Raw genomic sequence first — 25,468 nt, 5'->3', positions numbered from 1 at the left:
GTCCAAACACTTAAAAAAAAAAAAAAAAAAAATCACCCTGATGACTTTTGGCAATAAGTTAATTTTTTTTTTTATGTCTGGAAAATTAGGCGTTTCAAAAACCTTCCAAGTATAAAGTCAAAATCAGCAGGCACTGTTACCTAGCAACCCCAACAGAGTTCCGTTCATCACCTAGTAACAAAAATGGAACTCCAGCACATTTGGTCAGCTGGTTTTACCACTGCATGTGCTTTACAACGGCTGCTGGAATTTTTTTTCTATATATATTTAACCTTTATATGTAAGTGAATGGAACTGACTGGTTTCATGGAAAGAGTCTTTGCTTGTCTTGTTAAAGCACTATACAAGTCTGATGTCATTTAATTGATTTAATTAGAACAAACTCTCATTTTTAACAGCAACCTAATCAGAAAAAGTTAAAAGTGCTCCGTTATTGACTTTTCAAAGCTGTACGGTTGTATAATTCCACATCTCTTTGCCTTTTCACACCGAGTTGAAAATGCAAAGCAGCAGCTTATTTGGGTTTAACGTGGCAAAAGTCCCTAAAACATCCGAAAGGCAGAATTGACCAGAATAAAATCTCATTATCCAAGAGAGACTTTGTGCAAAAATATGTAATGAACATGTTCTGCATCGCCCATGGAGCAATCCTAACCTGTTCAAGAAGACATAACACAGATAAAATCCTGCTGTTTGAACACTGAAGCACAGAAGAAGCTAAATGCCAGCAAACAGCAGGGGGAGCAGATCCTCCTGTACCCCTTAACTCATCGGCCACAATAGCAGACTTGTCTCCTCAAAAACCAATAAGCGCCTTGGCATTGTCAGACCACCGCTATCCGACTGCATTGTCTCTTCTGCCTGGCTAAGTTTTCATTAGAGAAACCTGGGAAGTCTCTGCAGCGTCGCCCTTTCACCGCCTGGCCTCAGCAAAAACAAAGTCGCCTAGCAACCAGGCAGAAACGGAGAGCTGGGAAAGCACTAGATGCCTCAGCGGCGGAGACAATGCAAGCCACGAGGGAGAGGGGTTAGGAATAAGCACAAACTTCAAACTGTGTGCTGCCTGGGAGGGAGAGGGAATCTGGGTGATCCCTCCTGGGTGCCGCGGGTTTGAAGTCAGAGACGAACCGCAGCAACAAAAAACCTCAGAGAGGAGGACCCTCGCCTGCTTTCTTCTTCTCTACGGAAGAAACGAGCGCACCGTCCCCGGAGAGTCTCTCACAGTGTGACGCCTCGGCGCTAACGGGAGGGAATGAAGCAGGAATTCCTAAAAGCTGACGCTGAAGTTCGTCCCCGACACGTTTAGAAGATCTTGAGTGGATAAAAGAGAAAACGGGGCCCAGAAAGCCGAAACCCCAACTGGACAAGCCCAAAGTAGAAACTAGAGCAAAGCTGTCCAAACTTTTCCCCTCGGGGGCCACAACGGAAAAATTTAAACTACTGGAGGGCAACAAAATTCATTAAGTTAAAAAAATAATTATAGAAATTAAACTGGTTTGTGATTTTTTTTCTGCTCAACAATAAGCTTTTTTATTAAAAATCTTATTAAAAGGAAAACAATTTCCACATTTTTCTTGACTTGTGGTCAGGGGCCAACAAAATGCTTTCAAGGGCCACAAATGGCCCCCGGGCCACGCTTTGGACATCCCTAGAGCATTACTAAAATAGGTAATGTTCTACCTCTCACGTAGAAGGTCATCATCCCAAATAAACATGTCGCAATAAGCGATTAATCCCGATAAATTCAAATGAGAAAACGAGGTTGATTGACAGCGCTAAGCCCAGCCTCCTGGTTCTGATTGGTTGCTTTTGCAATAGTAGCTCAGGGAAGATGTGGAGGAAATGGATATTTTCCACAGATTATTTGTCTCATATACTGTGACAAAATAGTGACAATTTTAACAAATAAGTAAAAAGACAAAAAAAATTTAATATAAAAGTTAGTGCAGCTTCAAGGCCTGAACGGCTCCAGCTGCGGTTTGGATCCAGCCGGGTTTCCCTCCTGGCTCTGGTTGGGTCCCAGAGGAGCAAACTAGTTTTACATGTGGGGGTATTTTTGGAGGAGCTATTCCCAGAGTCAAGTGTGGTTCCCACAGCGATCCGAGGTCTGTCCTCTGACGTTTCTGACCGGGGTGTCCAAACTTTTTGTCACGTGGGCCAAAAAATATATAAGTTATCTGCTAAACAATAAACTAAGCTTACAATAATTAAAAGACGACTTTTGTTAAAATTATTGTGTAAATCAATCAACATATCCCCAAAAATTAAAAGAAAGGCATCCAAATTGTCTGTTTTTGGGGGAAAAAATACTAAAAATAAAACTTTCTCAGCTATAAAAAGCGGATTCTTGTCACTTTTTGTATGAAATTTTGATGTATTTAATCTGATTTAAGCAGATTTTCATGCACCAAAGTGAGATTTTGAGTACAAGTCACTAAGTAGATGTGCAAAAACATAATGCAAAACAACAAAAAAATTGTATTTATTGGTAACAAAAACAAAACATCTCCTTCTGCATTAACCACCTCTGCTGGCAGGTGGTAGCAGGGCCACACAAAATCTTTTCAGGGGCCACATTTGGCCCCCGGGCCGTACTTTAAACACCCCTGATTTATGGTGATAGGGAATCCAAAACGCAGGGTAGGCTCTCATTACTCAGTTTGACTTTCACTCAGAATTACCTGTAAAACTAATCAACTAAAACCGAAGAAAAAGTTATTTTCTCACAAAAACAGGACTTACTATTCAGGGGCAATATGTGTTCTGCTCCAGGATGGTGAAAGTTGAGTCCAATCCGTCCTGTTAAAGAAACATAAGAAACTGTTACAATCTTCATTTGATCCTCGATTACGAAAAACGTGCAGAAACGAACCGACATGGAGCGAATTAACCAATCGCAGACAAGAGAAACAGGAAACCCTGGTGTCCCATATCTGATACGCTCACCCAGACAAAAGCAGGTAAAGGGATAGGATCTGACCAGGGACAATGTCCCCGTCTCACATGGACACATCTGTCAGCGCTTTCATGGAAAGCAGCTGGTGTAAGATGTCTAAGCGGAAGACCTTCCTGATTACGCGTCTCTGACGTTACAGTTGGAAAACGGCAAGCAAAAAAACACCTGGAACCTGGTTTAGGAGAGAATCATCCTGCTTGCACTGCTGAGTTTCCACCTCAACATTTACACTCGCAGATGAAATTAGTTGCAACCAGATGAGCATTTATACAACCAGGCATCTTTGCAAAGCAGAAGCGTCGCCTCCTGCACAACAAACAATAATGCAGCAAGTGGTTTCTGGATGAAGCGCTCGTCTTTTCCAGCAGCCATTGTACAGCAGTAAAACCAGATGCCAAATGTGCACGAGAGTTCTCTGTGGGTTGCTAGGCAACGGCGTAGTGCCCGTCAATTGTGACTCAACCTTCGGGAAGCTCATTTTCCAGACATCAGAAAACATTAACTTATTACCACAAACTAAAAAACGTCTGGGTGGTTTTCTAAAAAAGCGCTACGGCTGTTTTTAGAATCAGCTGAGACAGCACAACTGCTTTAAGTTTTTAACTTTTATAGTACCAGGTTTTAATATACTTGTATTTAAAACTATATTACGGCTTCGTCCGCCGTTGTCTGGAGGGGTCTTTAGGTATTTTAAGGACCAAAATGACAATAATTTATATAAGTAACAAAAAAACAACAAAATCAGGCTAAATAAAATTTTTCCAAATCAGTTTCTTTCAATAAAAAACTTTAACAAAAACTGTAGTTGTGTGTCTTTGTTTGGTTAATTTTTGGTTAAAACATGTTTGTTTTTCATTCAAGTCCAGAAATTTTACTCAAGAGTAGAAATACTTCATAATAAAATTACTCAAGTAAAAGTAAAACACTAATTAACGTACAACTTTTCAAAAAAGTCACTCAAGTAAATGTAATTGAGTAAATGTAACTAGTTACTACCAAACTGCAATAATGAAACTTGCAGTTAGAGCTGCCTGACACCAGATGAGCTCCCTGCAGCTCCACCTGCTTCCAGCCCCATAATTCAGGCTAGTGAAGGCAGACAAGCCTCCACCTGCAGCACCGGCTCCTACGAATGCATGGATGTGTCCACACACAAACAGATTGTGTCACAGTTTTTCTGAATCAGAAAGATGTAAACACCGCATGACGAAAACACCACATGATGCGTGTTATTCAACTCCCCAGAAGGCTCTCCAGCCAGCCGATCCCTTCCGGTTTCACCGGCCCGACGTCTGCGGGTCGCACCAGGCCGCTGTCAGAGTTCAACAGCCCCGGGAAGCAGCAGAGCAGAACCACGTATTGGTAAACGTGTGGGTGGTCTGTTTGTTTCAGCTCAAAACATCTGAGCGGCTGGAGAGAATCAGCGCAGGTTGTAAACTTTAACCCAACGCCGCTGCATTCAAAACAGAGACTGCTTTGATCGGGGGAGCGGCGACTGTCCCAACAACACAAGGCTTGCCTTTCTGTCTGCATTAGTCATGTTGGGTGACACAGGGAGACAGTTGCCTTCATGAAGGCTTTAAATAACTCTGGGCTCGTGCCATCTGCTTCCCCTGAGGAGTTGATTGGCTGGGTGGGGGGATGATGCTGCTGCTGCTGCTGCAGTGACATTTCCTCTGTGAGCTATTCTCAACATCTCCAGCAGCGGCGGCTCAAGGGACGCCATCCATGTCCTTGTTGACTCAACAGCTTCCCCGTCAGGCACCCCGTTGGATCCGAGGGTGGCTGTCCTGGTTCTTTTTACTTTTTATTATGCTAAATTTACATTTTTGTACTTCCATTTGGATCTCGACTGATCCAGCCTGCCGTTTTTTGGCATAAAGTTAATGTTTTCTGGTGTCTGGAAAATGAGCCGTTTCAAAAACCTCCGAATTGTAACATCACAAATCAGCAAGGGCCGCCCCGTTACCTAGCAACCCCAGAAGAGTTCCGCCCGTTACCTAGCAACCCAGCTTGAGTTCCAACACACTTGCTGGTTTTACTGCAGTGGGCTTGTCTAGAGATTTCAAGCATTTTGTTGTTGCCTTAGCATCCAGAAACCACTTGCTACATTCTTGTTGATTGAGCAGGCGGCTCTACTGATGCTTTTCAAAGATGGACGGTTGGATTATTGCGCATCTGTTTGCAGCCATTGTCACTTGTAAGTAGCTTTATGAACTACTTCATAGTTGCATAGTTGTGAAGTACTTTGTAACTATGAACTACGTCTTAGTTATGAATCTATGAAATGTTGCAAACTCGCTCCATCAACCAGAAGTTCTCCTGTAGGCCTATAGGGGGAGCCGACCAACAAATCTTATGATACAGTAGCTTCAGTGAAGATCAGACAAACATGGCTGCCATGTGCATAAAAGTGGAAACAGAGCTGTCCAATATATGTTCGTATTCATGTTTTTTAGAGTCCGAAAGCCTAAAATATGCAGGCAAATGTTATCGTCATCAGCAAGTGTCGCTAATAATAGTTAGCCTGGATGAAGGTTAAGCTGGGTGTGAAGGCTCTCTGAAATCCAACCTCATTATGCACATTAAACCGCCCTATTAACATCTCTGAAGGAAAATCCCAGCTGCAGTTACGGGTGTGTCGAGAGCAAGGTGTGGAAATAAATAATAGCTCTGATTAGCAGGAGACAAAAATAAAAACCTCCTGTCAATGCTCTTATGTCAACGCAGAATTGTGCAGCCAAGCCGTCTGAATAAACAAGAATACAGACCGCAAAGAGGCACACAAGCACAAACAATGGGCAAAAAGCATCTTTAAAGCTCAAAATCAACTCAACAAGTCACCTCAAAATAATTACAAGCACACTTAACGGTCTTTAAAAGATTAAAGTAATGCAAAGAAAATTAGATAAATTCCCTAATTGTGCCAGATCAACTGTATATCCAGTTCTCACATTAAAAGCATTCTTACGTATTTTCTAAATAAAAAGAAAGGCTTCCACGAATCCAGCTTAACCTTAGCTTTTAAATGCATTCATGTGTGAAATCTGCATAAACATAATTTCAAACAGACATAAACAAGCCCAGACTTGTTTTAAACTGGAGAAGCTAAGTCATGCTAACAGCAGCTACGGCCAACTCACTGAGCTGAAGCTGTCGCTTTCAACCTTTACTCAGCCAATAAATGCATCATCTTATCTCTGTGAAGTCATTACAGGCAGTTTAAAGTACACAAAATCGTTTCATTCTGTGTTAATTATGTCAGCTGAAAAGTTCAAGGGGTCAAATCCAACCTGTTGATTGAACATTGACCCTTGACCCTTGGGGATGAGGATCCATTTTCTGAATCAAGACGCTCGTTTCCCTGCAGTGAATTTACTTCCAGCGACCCAGTAGTGGAACATCCAGCTGTTACCAAGCGCTACTTAAACAGGTCGTTACTCAAGCGGCTGCTGATGTGCATGAAATTCATGTTTTCCGTTGATCAACAGCCACACCAAGCCAGTGTCGCCGTTTGCTTTTCCCCCCCAACAATTTGCTTAAGTTGTGACTCAGTTCACCCAGAAACACAAGATGTCATGCAGCCCCCCAACTGCAGGTCAAAAATGACAACAATCTGGCCTGTTGATGTAGGTGGATACTTTTAATTTGTGATGAAGGCGAAAATTGTTACCAGCATAATTTTCCTACACAGGAAAATGTAAAGTACAGCACAAAGTATTTGTGTTCTTATAACCGCGTTTATCCAGGGACTTTTACTGAAAAGACAACTTCGCTGCAACTAAATCAGCTTTTATTCTTTTTTAAATGTGGCTTAATTTAAAATATAGCAAGTGTTTTGAAAGAAAGTGACCCAGATCATGTTCTTATTACTGAAAATAAATGTATTCAACCAAAGGAAACTGGAAACAGCAAATATGCTAAATTAAAATAGTAGTAAACTTTTGCCCAAAAAAAAAACTCAGGAATTTTGAGAGCAATCTCAGAATTTAAAATAAATAAATAAATCATATTTTTTAGATTAATATTAGAAATTTGACAAGATTTTTAAGTGTCAAAAATTTCCTTTTGAAAATTGAGATTTTTTAAACTAAATTTTTCTTAAATAAATTTTTTGTCTCCCCAACTTTAAGCTCCTTTCAGAGTGAGATGTTTTCTTGTCACTTTAAATCCAAATAAGACGCCCCAACTCAACGTTTACACTCGCACGTGAAAATGTTCGCAAACAGACGCGCAATTATGCAATCACGCATCTTTGAAAAGCATTAGTAGAGACTCCTGCACAACCAAAACGTTTGTTGTGGTTGTGCAGGTTTCTGGATGGTAAGCCCACTTGTCTTTTCCAGTAGCCATTGAACAGAGCACACAGCAGTAAGACCAGCTGACCAAACATCCTGGAACTTAAGTGGGGTTGCTAGGCAACAGGCCGGGCTTTGCTGGGGTTGCTTGGTAACAGACAGCCCTTGCTAAGTTGTGACGTTACATTGCGAAGGTTTTTGAAATGGCTCATTTTCCAGACATAAAAAAACAAACTTATTGCCAAAAAACGGCTGCGTGTTTTGTTTTTGTTTTTTTATAATCGGGTTGTTTTTAGAAGCAGTTGAGCCCCAAATTAAAGTACAAAAACATGCAAAATGTGAGTTTTGCATAATACATCCTGTTTAACCAAAGACTTTGATAAACTACCTCACTGAAAAAAAACAATCTGCAGCAAACTTAAGGTTACCGTTAAGCTCCTCTTTGGTGACGTGTGAGTGAGAGCAGAGCTACCTGCTCGTTAACGCAGGCAGCTGGGAGACGCAGCGTCACACATCTGCTGACTGGACAGCCTGAGATAAGAGCCGTGTGTGTGTGTGTGTGTGTGTGTGTGTGTGTGTGTGTGTGAGAGGGCTGGAGTTAAAAGGGCTGTTTGTTCCCATATCCACAACCCAAACTGGGAGCTTTCAGAAAGTCTCAAACATCAGATGCAACACAATGCGCCTCTCATCATCAGCACAAGTCGATTCAGAAACACTTTATTTGAAGATGTGTGAATAAGAATAACGTGACGTCGTCGTGAACATGAACGAGTCTTCATGAACGTTTATGACTGCTGTCATAGCAGCTGGCCAGAGTACACAAAAACTGTACCAAAGTAAGAGTAGCACTACTTTGACATATTTTTAATTAAGTAAAAGTAAAAAGTAGTCGTCCAATAAATTACTCTAGTTTTACTCTTTTTAGGTATTTGGTTAAATGTACTATACATTTTCAACCATTTGATATTTAAAAATTACATCACCAGATGGACCAAAATATAAAGTTAAATGGAAATGCTTATATTTTGAGAGAGTAATTTGGATAAGTAACAAAAAAAATAGCAAAATTAGGCTAAAGAAAATGTTTCCAAATAAAAATAAAACCTGCAGGTGTGCGTCTGTGTCTGGTAGATTTCTGATCAAAAAATGTTTTTCATTCAGTGGATAGAAAATACAGAAATTTTATTCAGATAAGAATAGAAATACTTCATAATAAAATTACTCAAGTAAAAGTAAAAAGTACAGCATACTAAAATTACTTCTTTCAAAAAATACACTCAAGTGAATGTAAACGAGTAAATGAAATTAGTTACAACTCAATTCTGACTGTCATGAAGTGTCATTTGGTGAATAATGACATTTTTAGTTCAAAGCTGCATTAAAAGTCAATTAAAACGTCAACTTTGTACTAAACGTGTTATTATCCTTTAGTTTGTGGACACTTCAGTCAAACATTTACAAAGACAGGTGTTATAACATGATTATAACAGAGTGTGGTCAGTATTCAAATACAGCGTTGCCATCGATTGTGAGGCAGACGAAGCCGAACGACTGATTTTTACTCGCATCACAGCTCAGGTGTGTTTTCATCTTTTAAAAACCACCTCTCTCTCTCTCTCTCTCTCTCTCTCTCTCTCTCTCTCTCTCTCTCTCTCTCTCTCTCTCTCTCTCTCTCTCTCTCTCTCTCATTTGCATTAATTGGTTTTGACTGGCGGTCAAAGAGAGAGAAAGAGTCTCTCTCTCTCTCTCTGACTCATAAAACACGAAAGGAAGAGCAGCTATTCCAGGCACAATGAGAAGTATGTGAGAAATGTCAGCGATGGGATGGAGGTGGGTGGTAACCGTTCAGTTAGGAATGTAAAACCGGGTCTGTTGCATTAATTGGTTTTGACTGGCGGTTTCCAGCCTGTGAGCCGTTTCTCTGCTGCAGCAGCAACTCAACCGTAAAGGTTGGAGGAAAGTCTCTGGAAAACTACCAGGATTTCATTACTGGCATTATTAGCTACAACTCAGACCATGATGAGCATGTATGTCATTCATTTTTCTGCTTTAAAGTCAATTTTGAGTAGGCCAAACCCTTTAGATCAACCAACAGAGCTAGATTACGGTTGTTTAATCTGTGGATTAGCTACATAATCTATACATAGCTAATTACATTAGTACAATTCTTTACATTTCTACAATCACAGATTTTTCCATCAATGTTTCATTACTAACATTGTTCCCAAATCAACTGAAGCCAAAATTTAGTTTCTTTTTATCCTTTTTTTTGTCATTAACCTTCTCAGGTAGAATTGCACCGTTACCATAGTTACCTCAACAAGAAACCTACCAAAATAAAAGCATGGTTAATGGTAGTTAAAATAAACAAAGGTAACTTTACAAAAGGATGCATGTAATTGCAGATTAGTGTGATTTATGGTCAAAATTATATATATGCAGGCCTAAAGATTCACAGAATACGCCAATTTCATCTGTTGAAATTAGAGCTGGACGATGTGTTTTTATCATGATATAAGTGTTTCATACCAGTCGATATCGATGATTATCAGTTTATTTCAATAAAAAAAAAAACCTAAGAAACTTTAACAAAAACTGCAGGTGTGTGTGTCTGGAGAACCTGTGGTTGAAACTGTTTGTTTTTCATTCAGTGGGTAGAAAATACAGAAATTTTACTCAAGTAGAAATACTTTATAATAAAATTACTTAATAGCAAAAACGTGTTTGGTAAAAAGTCTACTCGAGTACCGAGCAACCGATCAAATTAATCATTTAATATTTAAAAATGACATCATCAGACAGACCGAAATATAAAAGTAAGTGGAATTTTTGGTATCCAATGATTTTCTTTCAATAAAAAAAAAACTAACAAAAATGGCAGAATCCAGAAATTTTACTCAAGAGTAGCGAAACTTGATAATAAAATTACTCAAGTAAAACTACAAAGTAAAAATACTAAATGTAACAGGTTAACTGATTATTTCTCACTGAAAATCCAGCTGCCTTTCGGAACAAATGAAGTGATCATTTCCTTAAATCCTATAAAATCGACCAGCTTTACTTTAACAGTATAAATTCTCCACATGAGCCCTGATGTTTCCTGCGTGGTGGAAACCGGGCCCAACTCAAACAGCGAGCGGTTCTGCTAGCAGGGTGGAGGAGCTTCTTCCTGCAGCACCTTCATTCTGCATTATGACAACACAGCGAAGCATGCAGGGAAAACGCCAAGCCTCCCTGGCTTTCCACATATCTCCCTCTGTGTTTGTCGTGCTTCGGCAAACACGGCGGACGCCCTGCGGGACGTTACGACACAGTTCCCGTGAAGCAGATAGCGGGGGCCCCGGAGATCACTCTGTCCTAGCAATATTCACTCAGTGCAGGACTGGAAATAACGCAGCCTGCGAACGGGAAGAACACGCGCACACCCCTCCCACCTTCACTGCTCCATTGTTAGGATGGGAGCGAAACGCCAACCTCACAAGGCCTCATCCTGGGTCGTACAATGGACAGCAGAGCTGGGACAACAATGAGTTCGCCCCAAGACCGAAGACGGATTCTTGTTTTTAGGTTGAATCGGTTCAAATATTATTTTTGAAGCTGTAAATAAGCAATATGAGCAATCAAAAGTGTGGAAACAATCATAAAAATCAGCCTGTTCAGCCCTGAGCTTTTCCCATCGGCCACTTAAATTTCAAGATGGCCGCCAAGATGAGTCGTTTAAATAACGATTGAAACAAATGTGACCCATTTCCACGATTGTATGAACTTTATGTCACATGTTTTCTACTTTGCTAATCATGTTCATGCAAATGCAAATCAAAAATATCTAGAAAAATCAGAAACTGAGATTTTTCTAGATAAGTTCCCCACCAGATGTCTTGTGTTTAGCAGCTTAGCATTAGCTTCTGCTATTTATCTAGCATTCAGTAGCTTCTGCTAATTTTTGTGTTTAGCAGCTTAGCATTAGCTTCTGCTATTTATCTAGCATTCAGTAGCTTCTGCTAATGTTTGTGGTTAGCAGTTTAGCATTAGCTTCTGCTAATTTTTATTGATGAGCCAATATTCCTGTTTAGTGAATTAGTGGTTAGTGAACCTAACCTGTTGGTTAGCTGCGCCCACCACTGGAAATAGCAACTACTGTCTATTTTAGCGCGACTGCACAGTGGCGCAGTTGGTAGAGCTGTTGCCTTGCAGCAAGAAGGTTCTGGGTTTGATTCCCGGCCCCGGTCTTTCTGCATGGAGTTTGCATGTTCTCCCTGTGCGTGGTGGGTTTTCTCCGGGTACTCCGGTTTCCTCCCACAGTCCAAAAACATGACTGTCAGGTTAATTGGCCTCTCCAAATTGCCCCTAGGTGTGAGTGTGTGTGTGCATGGTTGTGTGTCTCTGTGTTGCCCTGTGACAGACTGGTGACCTGTCCAGGGTGACCCCGCCTCCCGCCCGGAACGTTAGCTGGAGAGGAACCAGCAACCCTCCCAACCCCACTAAGGGACAAGGGTGTAAAGAAAATGGATGGGTGGATGTTTATTTTCAATTCAGTGGGTCCATCTTGGAAAATGTCCACCAGAAACGGGAAACAACAAGAAAAATATATCTGATCCATAAAGTTCTAAATATGAAGTCTACGATGGCGGCCATTTTGAGTTTTTCAAAGCAAACCTTTGGGAACATCTGTGCCAAGCTAGGTTCTTGTATTTTGCTGAAATATACAATTATTTCCTGCAGTAGAAAGATTAAAAAAAGGCTTGAAAATGTTCTACAGCAGATCAGAAAGGAATTATTTTAAATTTTGCAGGGAAGGCTCCATGTCTCAACTGATTAAAAAAGTAATTTTAGTCCATGAAACAAACAAACATGCGACAGCAATAGATGAGTGAATATTTCTAACCTGCAAAATGATTCCTCCATATAATGTCAGCGATGGTCATTGGCGGGCCACCGGCCGGGTGTGGTTTACCTTTGTCATGGTCAGACTTTATCATATCCATTAAGGGATTCTCCAAAGAGTTCAAGTTAAAAGGATCAAAGGGCCGATTCCGGTCCTGGAAAACAGCAAAAACATGCAGACGTCTGGAATTAGTCGTCAAAGTTAGTCATGAAAATGAACGACGACACAACACAGTAAAAATGCCAGTGTTGAATTAACACCCAAAAGTCTATATGTGTCCAAGTCAGCTGGTGTTAAATTCAACAATACAGAGTCACATTAACATTACAACGGTGCTGGTGTTAAAATATATTAAAAGTAACACCAGTGTAGTGTTGATCACAAAACACAATGTGGTGTTAAAAAAGTAAATAATTGACCCACAAGTGTCAATATCAATCAAATCCAGTGGAAAATATTCAAAACAATACACAGAAATAGAAAGTTTAACTTTTCTTAAACCCATTTCAGTATTATAGACCAATGTTAATTTAACAAAACAAATGGGTGTCAATCTTTTAACACTTTCAAAGTGTTACTTTAACACCTGCTGACTTGGACACATATAGACACTTTTGGGTGTTAATTCAACACTGGCATTTTTACTGTGAAGACAATAAATCAACATCACAATAGACTGGATGTGATATTAGACAAGACTACAGTTATCAAATACATTTGTAATTCAGTATATCTGTGTCTGTGTTTTTAAAAAAAAGAAATATTTAAGTCAGTGCCCAGCATTCACTGCATTTTAGAAAACCTAAAAATGTCCAGCTAAAGGAGGATTCGGTGAAAATAACGTTCAAGTTCCACCAGATAATAACGGGAACAGTGCTACCGCCGAGTCTGTGGTTGGCGTGACTGATTGACTGAATTTCCCTCGTTTGTTGACGCTTTCATCTGAGAAACATGAGAGAAAAAACACCCAGCCAGAGCTGGGAGGCTGCGGTCTTGGCAGCTGTGTCCTGTGTCCGCTACGCGAGCCGGGAAGCCGCATTGTTTGGACACCGCAGCTATTGTTGCTGCCCCGTTTGGCTGAGCATTCAAAAGTGTTGCCCCCCCCCCCCCCATCGCCACTCAGGACCCGACAGCGCCACACAGATAAAAATCTGCCCACTTGGTACAAACGGTAAACACTTAAACCGCTGAGCTGTTCAGTTTTTCTTTTCCCTGATGGGACGCAGCTGGAGGTGGCGTTTACGAGCTCAGACTCTGCGTTTGAACGCGTCACGTTACTGGAGCAACGCAGGTCGACACATTTTATCAGCTCATCTTTCCTCATGACACGCGAATAAGCAAAGGAGAATTTAATGCAGACAGAAATAAATCAATCAAGATGAGAAAAAATAAGGCAAAGAAGAAAAAGGCAAAAACAAAAAATGGTTCTGGACGGGAAAAGGTGCGATATTTCTGTTCAGATTGGAATAGGTACTGTATTTCCCGCACTATAAGGCGCACCACATTATAAGGCGCATAGACGCTTCAGTTTGGGTTGCCAATTTGTTCCATACTCTATTATTACACACCCACATTTATAAAGAAATGGTCCCGAGTATTTTATATAGTAGCTGCCCCAGTCGTTGTTTCACTCATGGTGTTGGTGTTGCCATATTGTGCCCAACTGCATTCTGGGTAACACAGACCAACCGACACGCTGCCGCTGCAGTCTCTGTCTCTCTYCCYCCGCCCCTCCCCCCCTGGCTTTAAATGTATTATCAAACTTTATTAACAAACCAGCGTTCTGACAACTATCCCAGCATGCACCGCGCACTTCTTCTTCTACGGGGTAAATGAAGTCGGCGGCTGCTTACCGTAGTTGCTAGACCTGTTGTGGCTCAATATTGGTCCATATATAAGGCGCACTGTCGGCTTTTGAGGAAATGGAAGGTTTTTAGGTGCCTTATAGTGCGGAAAATACGGTAGTTCTAAATAAACCAAATTTTAATGATGTGTAAAAATTTAACTGATGGTTTGGTATGCTCCTTTGTAAGGCACCTGTTTAACAACTTTCCTCAGATTAGCAGGTAAATTACTTAAACATAAGATTATTAAACGCGTCATAGCAGATGAAAATGGTTTCAATATGGACAAAAAACAACAAATTCAGCTATTTAATCAAAAATAATGAAAGTCTTACAAATTTATTACACTCTGTGATATAATTTATTATTTCTGTTAATTATGAGGAATGAACTAAACTCAATGTTCAGTTTCTCAGAAAATTAGAATGTTACATAAAAAAAACATAAAAATATTTGTTTTTTATTTAAGAAATATTATGTTATGACTAACATAATGTTGCATCCCTTCAGTTTTTTGGATTTATAAGTTTCACCTACATCCTTTAAGTTCACTGTCCATAAAAAATTATTTGCATTTGAATTGAAACAAATCAGCATCAGCCAGTAAAACCCTGATCAGTACATCTTTATTAACAATTTACAGGTTTTTGTTTGTTGTTTTTCAATGAAACCAGCCCCTAAAGAAAAGCACCAATAAGTAAACATATTAATAAACTGTGTGCATGTTGGGGTGTTTTATTGTTAGATATAGTAAATATAGTATAATTAAAATGTTCCTGGTAAAAAACCTGAAACGGTATCATATTGATTTCAGACTTTTAATGATGTGATCAAACTTCTATCAGGCTGGAATGATTACACAACAAAAACATGCAAATTTTTTTTTTTTTAAAGCAAGAATGTATTGCACCATTTTCAGTTTTTTATATTTAAATATATTTATTTGGTCAAAATTATAAAAACAGACAAAATGATCTGATCTACGGTGGCTTGTTCCCTTGGTAATTTGTACCCACAGCAGCGCTGCAGGTTGATATTTGACCATTCTTATTATTAGATTTAGTAAAAAACATTTAAACTTCAACAAAAACTACAGGTGTGTGTTTGTGTCTGGTGGATTTTTGGTTAAAATATGTTTATTTTTCATTCAGTGGGTAGAAAATCCAGAAATTTTACTCAAGAGTCGAGATACCTTATAATAAAATTACTGAAGTAAAAGTAAAAACTAAAGAGTAATAAAAAATACTCCTAAAAGTACATTTGTTCATAAAAGTTGCTCAATTAAATCTAATTGTGTAAATATAACCAAATTGACTTTTACTGAAAAGTCAACTTTCATTCTTTATTAATCTTGGATTAATGCAGCAGATGTTTGACAGAAAGTGACCAAAATCCAAATCCTGTTCTTATTACTGAGAATAAATTTATTAAAATTGAGCCTTAAAGAAACTGAAACATGCTAAATTAAAGTAAGTACTAAATTTCTGCCCAAAAACTCTGAAAATTTTAATAATCTCTTAACTTTTCTAGAAAAAACAGGGAAATGTGCTTGAATTTTTTAATATCAGATATCTTCTACAAAACTTTTTTTGTTTGTTTGTTTTTAGAAATTTCTGAATTTCAAATAAATTTTTGAGATTAACCACAAAAGTTCAGAGTTTTTTGTAGAAATGTATTAATTTTTTTATATCTAAAAGTCCCTAACACACCATCATAAAAAACCTTTTCATATTTTGGACGTACAGTAAATATCAGGCTACTTTCAATGTATACACTTTTAAAAACAGGTTGAAACCGCACCAAATGCTGCACAAAAATGATAACTCAATAGAATAAATTGATGAAAGAAAAAATAAATAAAATACATAAGAAAATAAATCAAATAAAATTATGAATAAAGTTACAGTTTCAGGCCTCAATTAAATGCCAACAAATAAAATTAAGTTTTAAGAAGCGATTTTAGCTTGTTTTTTTTTTTTAGCTCGCGATTACGTTTGAATTAAAAGTTTGGCTAAATTACAATCCTGGCTGCTCTTAAATATCCAAAGTCAAGCAAAACACCATTTTCCTGCCGAGCTCCGGTTTTGGAATAATATACAAAAAGTTCTTAAAATCAAAACACTCAGATTTTATGAGATTCATCAAAAAAGCAGTAAAGAAGGAACGTTATTGCCTTCTCCAAGAGGTCAAATCGCCGCATTTGCTTTATTTTCTGCGTTTTATCCATTTGTTTTAGACAGTTCAGCTCTTTCCGAGTGTCGTCTCGACCAGGTCTCTCTTCTAAAAGAGATTTCTGATCTCAAGCGGCGGCCGTGAAGCAGAATTTAACCAGGAGGCTATTCCTGTTCGCCTGCCATCTCGCTTGCAATCAGAGGATTGCAAGCGAGCGGTAATTTCCGTCAGCATCATCAGATCTCCTGAGACGCCGCCACGTTGGGTTGAATTCCTCGCATTCCTCTGGCTCGGAGGAGGCAGCAGGCAGGTACAAGCACATAACAAGTTGACATTCGAACCGGGGCGGATTTAAAGAATGAGCTACCGGCGTTTTTTAGGTCAGATGCACCTGAGCTTCGTTTACATAAACAGCAGCTGACACCCAGAACCCTGACTTTGCATATCGGTGCCATTTATCTCATAGAGGTAAAAGTTAAACACAAACAACTGTATGTGAATGGTATAGGGGTTTGTAAGCACAATTTGAGCAAATAATAGCAAAACATAAGCTTAGAAGTTGGTTATTTAGTGAGAACCCGAGCTGCTGCTCGGGTTCTCACTAAAACCAGGAAGATAGAGCACATAACACCAGTTTTAAAGTCCCTACACYGGCTCCCTGTAGCTCAGAGAATAGACTTTAAAATACTGATGTTAGTTTATAAATCACTGAACGGTTTAGCACCACAATACCTTAAAGATCTGTTATTACTGTACCAACCGTCAAGACCCCTCAGATCTTCTGGTTCTGGTTCTGCTCTGCATCCCCAGAACCAGAACCAGACGAGGAGAAGCAGCATTCAGTTTCTATGCACCACAGATTTGGAACAAACTTCCAGAAAACTGTAAAACAGCTGAAACACTGRGWGCCTTTAAATCTCAACTTAAAACYCACCTGTTTAGAGTTGCTTATGGCTAAATTAGGGTTAGAGTGGGTTTTGATGTCTTCCATGTTTTTATGTCTTTAATGTTTTTAATTTCTTCTTCTTTCTTTTCGACGTTTTAATGATGTAATGTTTTTATTTTTTTTATTTTTTTATTTTTTTCTCTTTCTCACTGATTATTTCTGTTTATTTTAATTATGTAAAGCACTTTGAAATGCCTTGCTGCTGAAATGTGCTATACAAATAAAATTTGATTGATTGATTGATTATTTGGCAAAAATGGTCAAATTTTTAAAGTTCAGAAGTGGAAAATTCATGCAAAACTGCAAAAACACAAAATCTTCCCAAGTATTTTTGGCCTCGTTTTTAGAGAAAATATGTTAGTAAACTTGAAATAAAGCAAAACTAACTTACATGTAACTTTTCAGGAAGATATAGAGCTTGTTTTAAGTAAATGACGCCTTAATTGTGAGGAAAAAGTGTTTTTTTTTTATTGGCAGATTATTTCACTTTTAACAATAAACTTTGCCAGTATTGAAGTAAAATAATTGACTCTAAACAAGCTTCTATATGTTGCAGAATAAGTCAGTTTTATCTTATTTCTTTGAACTAATTACAACATTTACACTAGAAACTAGACAAAAAAAGTGCTACTAGTATTTATGTACACTGCAAAAACAAATATTATCAAGCATTTTCTTCTAGTTTGTGGTGGAAATATCTTTATACACTTGAAATAAGACAAAACTAACTTACAAGTAACTTTTCAGAAAGTTAATTGTTTTAATTACTCTTGAATATTGATTGGTACTAGTTCCATTTATATTGTCAGCATGATAAAAACATCTCGTTTCCTGCATGATGAGCCGTTTTAGCACCGCCTGTAACTTTAAATCCAAATAAACTGCTGCTGGGCGCACCGGCCAACTCAACATTTACCCTTGCATGTGAAAATGGCTGCAAGCTGATCCGCAATTATACAACAGAGCATCTTTGAAAAGCAGAAGTGAGGCCTCCTGCACAACGAACAAGAACGAAGGAAGTGGTTTCTGGATCGCAAGTCAACAATAAAAAAAAACACTTCAGCGATAAAATCAGCTGACAGGACTTGGGTTGCTAGGAAACAGACTGGGCTCTGCTTGGGTCGGTCGGTAACGATGACCCCAGCCGAGATGTTTTTGAAACGACTCATTTTCCAGACACCAAAAAAACGACAGTGAATTTTTTAAAGCACTTAAAGTTACTTTTAGAAGCAACTGAGAAACAAACTGAAGTATAACAATATGCAAACTATGTAATTTTCCATAATAGATCCCCTTTAAGTAAATCAGGAGAGGTCAAGCTACAACCCTACATTGCATGAACACCAGTTAGCTCTCAGAAGATTTAATAATTGATTCGTTTTATCTGCTTTGATACTGCATGTCCCTCTTAATCCTAGAGTTTCATCCTGCAAAGCTGGGCTGGATGAGAGCGCTGCAGCTCCTCTCCGCTTCATAAAGCGTGACATGTGACCCCCTGACCTCGTCTCCTGGAGATAACTGGAGCTGTAATCCGGCTGAGGCTGCACCAACCGACCGACGGACAGACAGAGGAAGGAAAATGTGTCACAGAGACCGACTGACATGGACTCAAACCAGCAGCCGGGTACGTTTCACTCCGGCTGTAATTCCAACCAGAGCAAAGCTGCGTTTTTGCAACATTTCGGCTCAACCTTCGTCCTCTCCTGAGCAGCGGCTTTGTTTTTATAGAAGTCGGTGACATTGTAAGGGGTGGGAGGGCATCCTGTTGGCTTACTTTACGCCTGTTTGTCAGTCAGCTAAACATAGTTCACACACGTGACTGACCAGACGCTATGAGGGCTCATGTTTGTTCGCTCGGTCGAGCTGGAAAGGCTTCCTAAAGTGAATCCCAGCAGCTGTAAGGCATTTCTCTGAGTCCCTGCCGTGAACAAACAGTGTAGCTCTAAAGAACTACTTGCATATCAGTGTGGGATATTGAGGAAATTACATTATAAATGCAGTTGCAGTTCACAATGTTTGTACTGTCTCAGTGAAGCAATTCAAATTCAAATGCCAATTTCCTTGTTAGCCAGCAGTTTATTTCCCAAAACAATTTATGAGCTGGCAACTCGTTTTGCCTCGGAATAAAGACGGCTTGTATACGCTCACAAAAAACTTCTCACACCAGGAAGATAAGCATGTCATCAAAGGCCTCTGTGTTCCTCCCAGTATAAAACTGAACATATTAACATGTTCAGTAGGGCTGTGTAATAATATCGATTTTGCGATATATATCGATATTTTCTTTACTAGAAAAAAAATCGATATTCATCCACAAGTATTGTAACATCCAACAGTCACCTTGCTCACTCACTGCTTGCTTCACCGGGAGAGTGATTCGGTCATCAGGCTTAGAGTGATTCCTTTAGATGTTAAGTGAAGCTTAAAAAGGTATCAAACTATTCAGAGCAGGTACTTGGTGCACTTTATTTACTTTACAAATGCATCTAAGCTACAGTTTGTACTGTTTCAATTAAAAGAAACATGTTTTCTCACCACTTCTTTGATTCATTTTGTCCAGCTGTCGACTTTAAGTCTGTGTCCATGTCCAACCAGAGCCAGGTATTGTGCAGTTGGTGCTTTTAATCAGTTTTCAGTTAAATTAATTCAATCCAACTCTATTAACTGTCACAAAATGTCACCAAAATCACTCTGTCCCTCTAAAATCTATCACAAAAGTGTGTTGAATTGTATCGTTTGCTGAACATCGCAATATATATCGTATCGTGAGCAGAATATCGTGCATCGTATTGTTTGATTATTTAATCACTACAGCCCTAATGTTCAGCATTATAGTATCTGTGAAATGAAAGTAAAATACATGGATTTCCATGGTTGACATGTTTTTCTTTACTCTGACTCTTAGCGACATTAGATACACGTCAAATAGCGGCAGGTTGATGGCAAAACAAAGATAAATAAACTTTAAATTCTAAAGAACGTTTAACATTTTAAATATCCAAAATAAGTAAACGAAACAAGTAAAATCAATTATAAAGCGAAATTATACTTTAAAAAAGGGCTAGTTGAGACCAAAGCACCAGACTGAAGACTTTATAATCCAGTTTTTCAGAAAAAGGGAAAAATTATTTAGAAAAATGCAAATGGAACTATTGAGCTCATTTTAATTTACCATGTGTTTAATTGATTTATTGTGAACTACATCACAATTGCAATGCACACTATGAACAGCAAATAGACTCGTCACAATAAGCTACAGATCAATTAACTGCATGATAAATTAAAACAAGCTCAATGATTCCCATTTGCATAATCCTCATTTTCTTTTTTCTCACTTTTTACCAAAAACTGGATGATAAAAAGTCTTCAGACTTCTGGGGGGAACCGTGACATTTGTTCAAAGTGGTCTCAAAATGACAATATTATCATTTATCGCAATAATCACAGCGGCAATTTAACATCCAGCAAAATTTATTATCTACTTTGGACAGATTTCCCACCAGAGAAATTTGGAAGCAGCTTTTTGTATTTGCTCAGGTAATCTTTACCTGACATTAACTGAACTGAAACCAGACCTGTTTAGTCCGCTTTAATCAAACGAGTTTGTTTGTCTATAAAGTCCGGTTCGTTTGGGGAGGTGTGAACCCGTAATTAAACTCTGATGCGGATCAAAAAAAAAAGCAAACTCTGGTCCGCCTACGAACCTCGGTTTCGGTTTGGTTGAAGTGAATCCAGACACAGTTTGAATACATATGTGAATGGCAGACGGACCGGAGGCAAGTCTAAAAGCAGGAAGTGGACTACAGCGCAGGGCCTTCTGGGTAAATACAAGCAAAACAAACATGAAACAAAAGAGATTCTACAACCAATAAAATCTGGCGCTTCTCCATTTTTGTTTATTTCATGAAGAAGGAAGTTGTGCCCTGTGTCTTCTTCAGAGGTTTTTGTGTCGTTTCCTTGTGTACTTCCTGAGCAGTGCCCCCACGGGCGAGGAGGGGAACAGGTTTTTCAAAATACAGTGTAAGACTGAACGCAGCAGCTGGAAATATAACAAATGTTGCAACTTTGATTCCCAAACGAACCGAATCTATCAAAAGGTATGAAAAGGTGTGAAAATACCAGAGGTGGGCATTGTACTGAAAAATTTTACTTAAGTAAGAGTAGAGCAACTTTAACATATTTTACTACAAAAACTACAAAATCAGACGGGCCAAAAATAAAAATGTTAAATGGAAATTTTGGTCCTATACAGGACCAAAATGACAATAGTTCATGTAAGTAACCAAAAATAACAAAGATTTTTTTTTTCTAAATTAGTTTCTTTCAATAAAAAATATGAAACTTTAACAAGTACTGCAGATGTGTGTCTGTGTCAGGTTAATTTTTGGTTAAAACATGTTAGAGAATAGAGAATCCATTAATTTTACTCAAGTAAAAGCAGCAATACGTCATAATAAAATTACTCAAGTAAAACGTAAGAGCTACAGCGTAGCAAAAATACTCCTAAAAGTAATTTTTTAAAAACAAAGTTAGTAGTTACTACCCAACTCTAATTGTTTGAGTATTGGGAACAAAACAAGAAATCTACACGGTGTTGGACACATTTCGGGATCATTGTACAGAATAAACAGCCTAATTCAGAGGTAGATCTTGAGTATTATTACCTGGAAAGGCAGTATGTTGTTGCTGTTGTCGGTCCTGAACGCGCTGTCCTCCATCCAGGGCTTTTGAGCCAGAGGACCGCCGGGTCTCGGGAATTTTGGGGGCGCTATGACATTGCTGGTGTAAGGCTTCTTCATCGGGGAGATGGGGTTGAGCGGAGACTGCACCCCGACCCCAACCCCGACCCCGACGCCCACGGCTCGGCGCGGGTCTCTGCCCGGCTGCAGCCCGCTCCAGGGGTTGGACGCGGTGCTCCACCCGGCGTTCTGGTGGTTATTCCAGGCGGAGGAGGAAGCCGGGGAAGACGACGAGGTCCCCTTGCTGTTGTTCATGATGGTCTGGTAAGCGTTTCTCTGGGGAAAGGGGCCTTGGCTGGGACTGACAGGGGATCTCCGCTGCTGCTGCTGCTGCTGAGAAAGCCCGATTTGCGGGGAGAAGTTCCCCCCAAACACCGGGTTGACGTGCGGGAAGTTCTGGAAAAGCATCGTCCCATTCACGGACGGTATTCCCTGGAAAAAGCTGTCCTCCACGGCGTTCGTGGTCCCCGTGGACCAAGTGCTCCCGAACGACGACGGAGGGGAACCGAGGGGTCCGCCGGTCTCCTGAAGCGGGTGCTGGTGGAAGCCCAGCCCGGGCAGGATCGGCGACTCCATCGGGACTCGGTCCTTGCCGCCGCCACTGCCGCTGTTGCTCAGCGCGGAAGCCGCTTGGCTGCTGCCGGTCGACGGGCTCTCCGACTCGGATGAAGATGAAGTGGGATCCGATGACGGGGTCGGCGTGGAGGGAGGAGGGTCTACTTGTGTCGGATCTTGCTGCTGCTGATGAGGCTGGGCTTTGTTTTTGTCCATCAGTAAATCATCCTGCATGGTTTGCTGAGCTGCGATAGGGGGAAACAAACACTTTGAGTCAAAATTAAGATTTCTATTTCTGGGGAGATCATAGAGAGAACTCCTACGGCAGCCGAAAGGGAATAAAACATTAAACTGGATCGCCCTCAAAAAAATAAAACACAATCACTTCCTTCCAGGGAGAACAAAATGACTCTTAAATCTCCACGAAGAATATGGCAGTAGATAATCACTAGATTTCGCCACGTCTCGTTTTTCCTTCCACGCAGGAACTCCAGAGCTGCAATGTGAAACTGATTCTGTGCTTTTTCTCTCATAAGGACCTCCCCTGACACTCATTTGCATACGTCAGTAAATACAGCTGTCCTTCAGCAAGGTGAAAAGACACCTTGACAGTTCTGGCTTATTGTTAACGACTTCCTTTAAAAAGAAAAGAAAAGAAAAACAAAAACATTTGTCCGTTCTTTCTTTCATTTTTATTTTTTTTAAAGCTACACTTCCAGCATCTTTTAGACAAATAAAGTCACACAAGCAAAAAAAAAAGAATTGCATTTTTAATCAAGTATTTAATAAAAAATAAACAAACATTTCAGTTACAAGCTAATGTATTTAGGCTATAGGCTGTATTTAAATTAAATATTGTGTCCCACAACTTTCAGGAGGAATATTTTTAAAAAGCAGAAGTCCGCATTGACACGAATTGGCTTTAGCATAATATTTCTACGACGCATTTTAAAGCGAACAATGCACAAATATTAGAAATTGTTTGGTTGTCTTGGCAACACATTGCAAAAAACAAATGTTCTTTAGAAATTAACTGAAAAATAAATAGAAAGCGTTTGGTTATTGCTAAACATAAAAACACCAAGGTAAATGCTGATGGTTTTATGCCATAAAACAATCAGAGGTTAGATAATATAAACATACCGATAGTGACTCTGACACGCCAAGCTGTGGCCTCTGAGTAATAATAATAATAATAACACTATAAAGCTGGCGTGACACAGACCCGTCATTCAGCACAATAACCACTGATACGAGTCGGACTTTAAATATAATCGCAGTAGTATGAGGTCCGCTCGCCCCACCGGTTATAATCCGTGTTTTTTCCTCCAACAGAACCGCTTCCAAGGTCATGAAAGGACCATAATCAGCAGCCCACAGTGACTCAGTCCACGGACCCCCATAAAAACACTCTGACCACTAACCCGACCCTTGGTTTCTGTCGCGTTGGCAGAGATATCCCGGTGTGTGTGTGTATATATATACATACATATATATATACATGTCATGAAGCTCACTTCCCCACGAAAATCGGCTCTGTAGATCCATATGTGTCCCACTGCACACGGCAGAACAACATGCACACACTTTGAGGTCGACCTCTGCTCGAAGTGAAGCGGGAATTATTACCTTTTATCGTTCACCTTTTTCAGACTGTGAATAGATATTTCTGTTTGCCTCGCCTGGGTTGGGATATGACAAACGAGCTACGCTTGTGCCGAGGTGGTCAGCAGTTGCCTCAACAGCTGATTGACTGCGGCGCATGGGTGATGGCCGAAAGGGCTTGTGGGAGTTGGAGTTTTACCACGGTGCGGTAGATCGTCACCCAAAGCTGCTTCCAAACTACCATTGGAAACTGTTTACATTAAGCAGCAGAGGTTCTACTCAACTAAGAGTAGCACTACTTCAACATATTTTTACTTAAATAAAAGTAAGATGTAGCCGTCCAACTATTCAGATAAGAGTAAAAAAAGTATTTGGTAAAAAGTCTGATGAAATTATCAATTAAAAATTACATAATCAGATGAAGCAAAATAAAATGTTTAGTGGAAATTAACAATAATTTATATAAGTAACAAAAAATAAAAGTAGGCAAAAGATTTTTTTTCAAATCAATTTCTTTCAATATAAAATCTTATGAAACTTTAATAAAAACTGCAGGTGTGTGTCTGGTGAATCTTTGGTTAAAGCATGTTTGTTTATTCATTCAATGGGTGGAAAATATAGAAATTTTTACCAAAGTAAGAGTAGGGATAGCTCATAATAAAATTACTTAGGGTAGACGTAAAAAGCACAGCATATTAAAATTACCCCTAAAAGTACATTTAAATAATAAAAAAAAGTTACTCAAGTAAATGTAACTGAGTAAATGTAACTTATTACTACCCAACTCTGCAAAGCAGTCTTCATTTCTGTTGTCCTGCATAAACCCTTATTACACAAATATTTATAAGAGGTACTTTTTCAGTTATTAGTTGTTATTCTGATGCTGTATGTCCGGTTGTTAAATACAATTGCCATTATTACTATTTTTAAAAAACCTGTCATAAATAAATAAATAAATAAATAAATAAATAAATAAATAAATAAATAAATAAATAAATAAATAAATAAATAAATAAATAAATAAATAAATAAATGGAAATGAAGTGAAATTATTTACACAGGTAAACTTAGTAAGGGGTTAAGATTCACTATTTATTTATCGTGTTGTTTATTATATAACACATTTCTTATCATGAAAAGAATTTTGATATATTGTTGCCATGATAAATTCTAATTAACAATGTTTAAAACTGCCCTTGCAGTTGGGATCGAAAACATAAATAAATACCAATGAATTTGAAAATTAAGTTGGTGACTGGGGTCCTAACAAAGCCAGTTGCAAATGAGAATCTTTTTCAAGATCATTAATTGTGTTTGTGAGACAGTCATAGTTGTACAGTTACCTAAAAATAACAGTTATTAGTTATACCAATAAAATTAATTGTACCTCACTTATAAGCATATGATAATTTGCCTCTATATTTTCTAAAAGCCTTTGACTGAAACAGAAATTAAATGAATACTTTAA

At 39.0% G+C, this 25,468-nt stretch overlaps 1 protein-coding gene across 4 annotated transcripts in view; it reads right to left on the bottom strand.

Moving 5' to 3' along the window:
• Positions 1 to 24,179, bottom strand: part of cpeb3 (cytoplasmic polyadenylation element binding protein 3) — a 46,030-nt gene extending 21,851 nt beyond the window's left edge. For 3 of the 4 annotated variants that reach the window (XM_017309092.1, XM_017309094.1, XM_017309095.1), the window contains exons 1-4: positions 24,025 to 24,179; positions 21,766 to 22,640; positions 12,140 to 12,293; positions 2,743 to 2,799 (exon numbers count right to left, since the gene is read on the bottom strand). In XM_017309092.1, coding sequence (XP_017164581.1) covers positions 2,743 to 2,799; positions 12,140 to 12,293; positions 21,766 to 22,629 — 1,075 coding nt within the window. In that variant the 5' untranslated portion in view covers positions 22,630 to 22,640; positions 24,025 to 24,179. Of the gene's footprint in view, positions 1 to 2,742; positions 2,800 to 12,139; positions 12,294 to 21,765; positions 23,025 to 24,024 lie in introns of those variants that run through there. The other variant, XM_017309093.1, reaches the window with a different exon arrangement.
• Between the last annotated feature and the right edge of the window lie 1,289 nt (positions 24,180 to 25,468).

Source organism: Poecilia reticulata, linkage group LG15 (genome assembly GCF_000633615.1).
Source record: "Poecilia reticulata strain Guanapo linkage group LG15, Guppy_female_1.0+MT, whole genome shotgun sequence".
NCBI lineage: Eukaryota > Metazoa > Chordata > Actinopteri > Cyprinodontiformes > Poeciliidae > Poecilia > Poecilia reticulata.
This window is presented reverse-complemented; position numbering and strand designations above follow the sequence as displayed.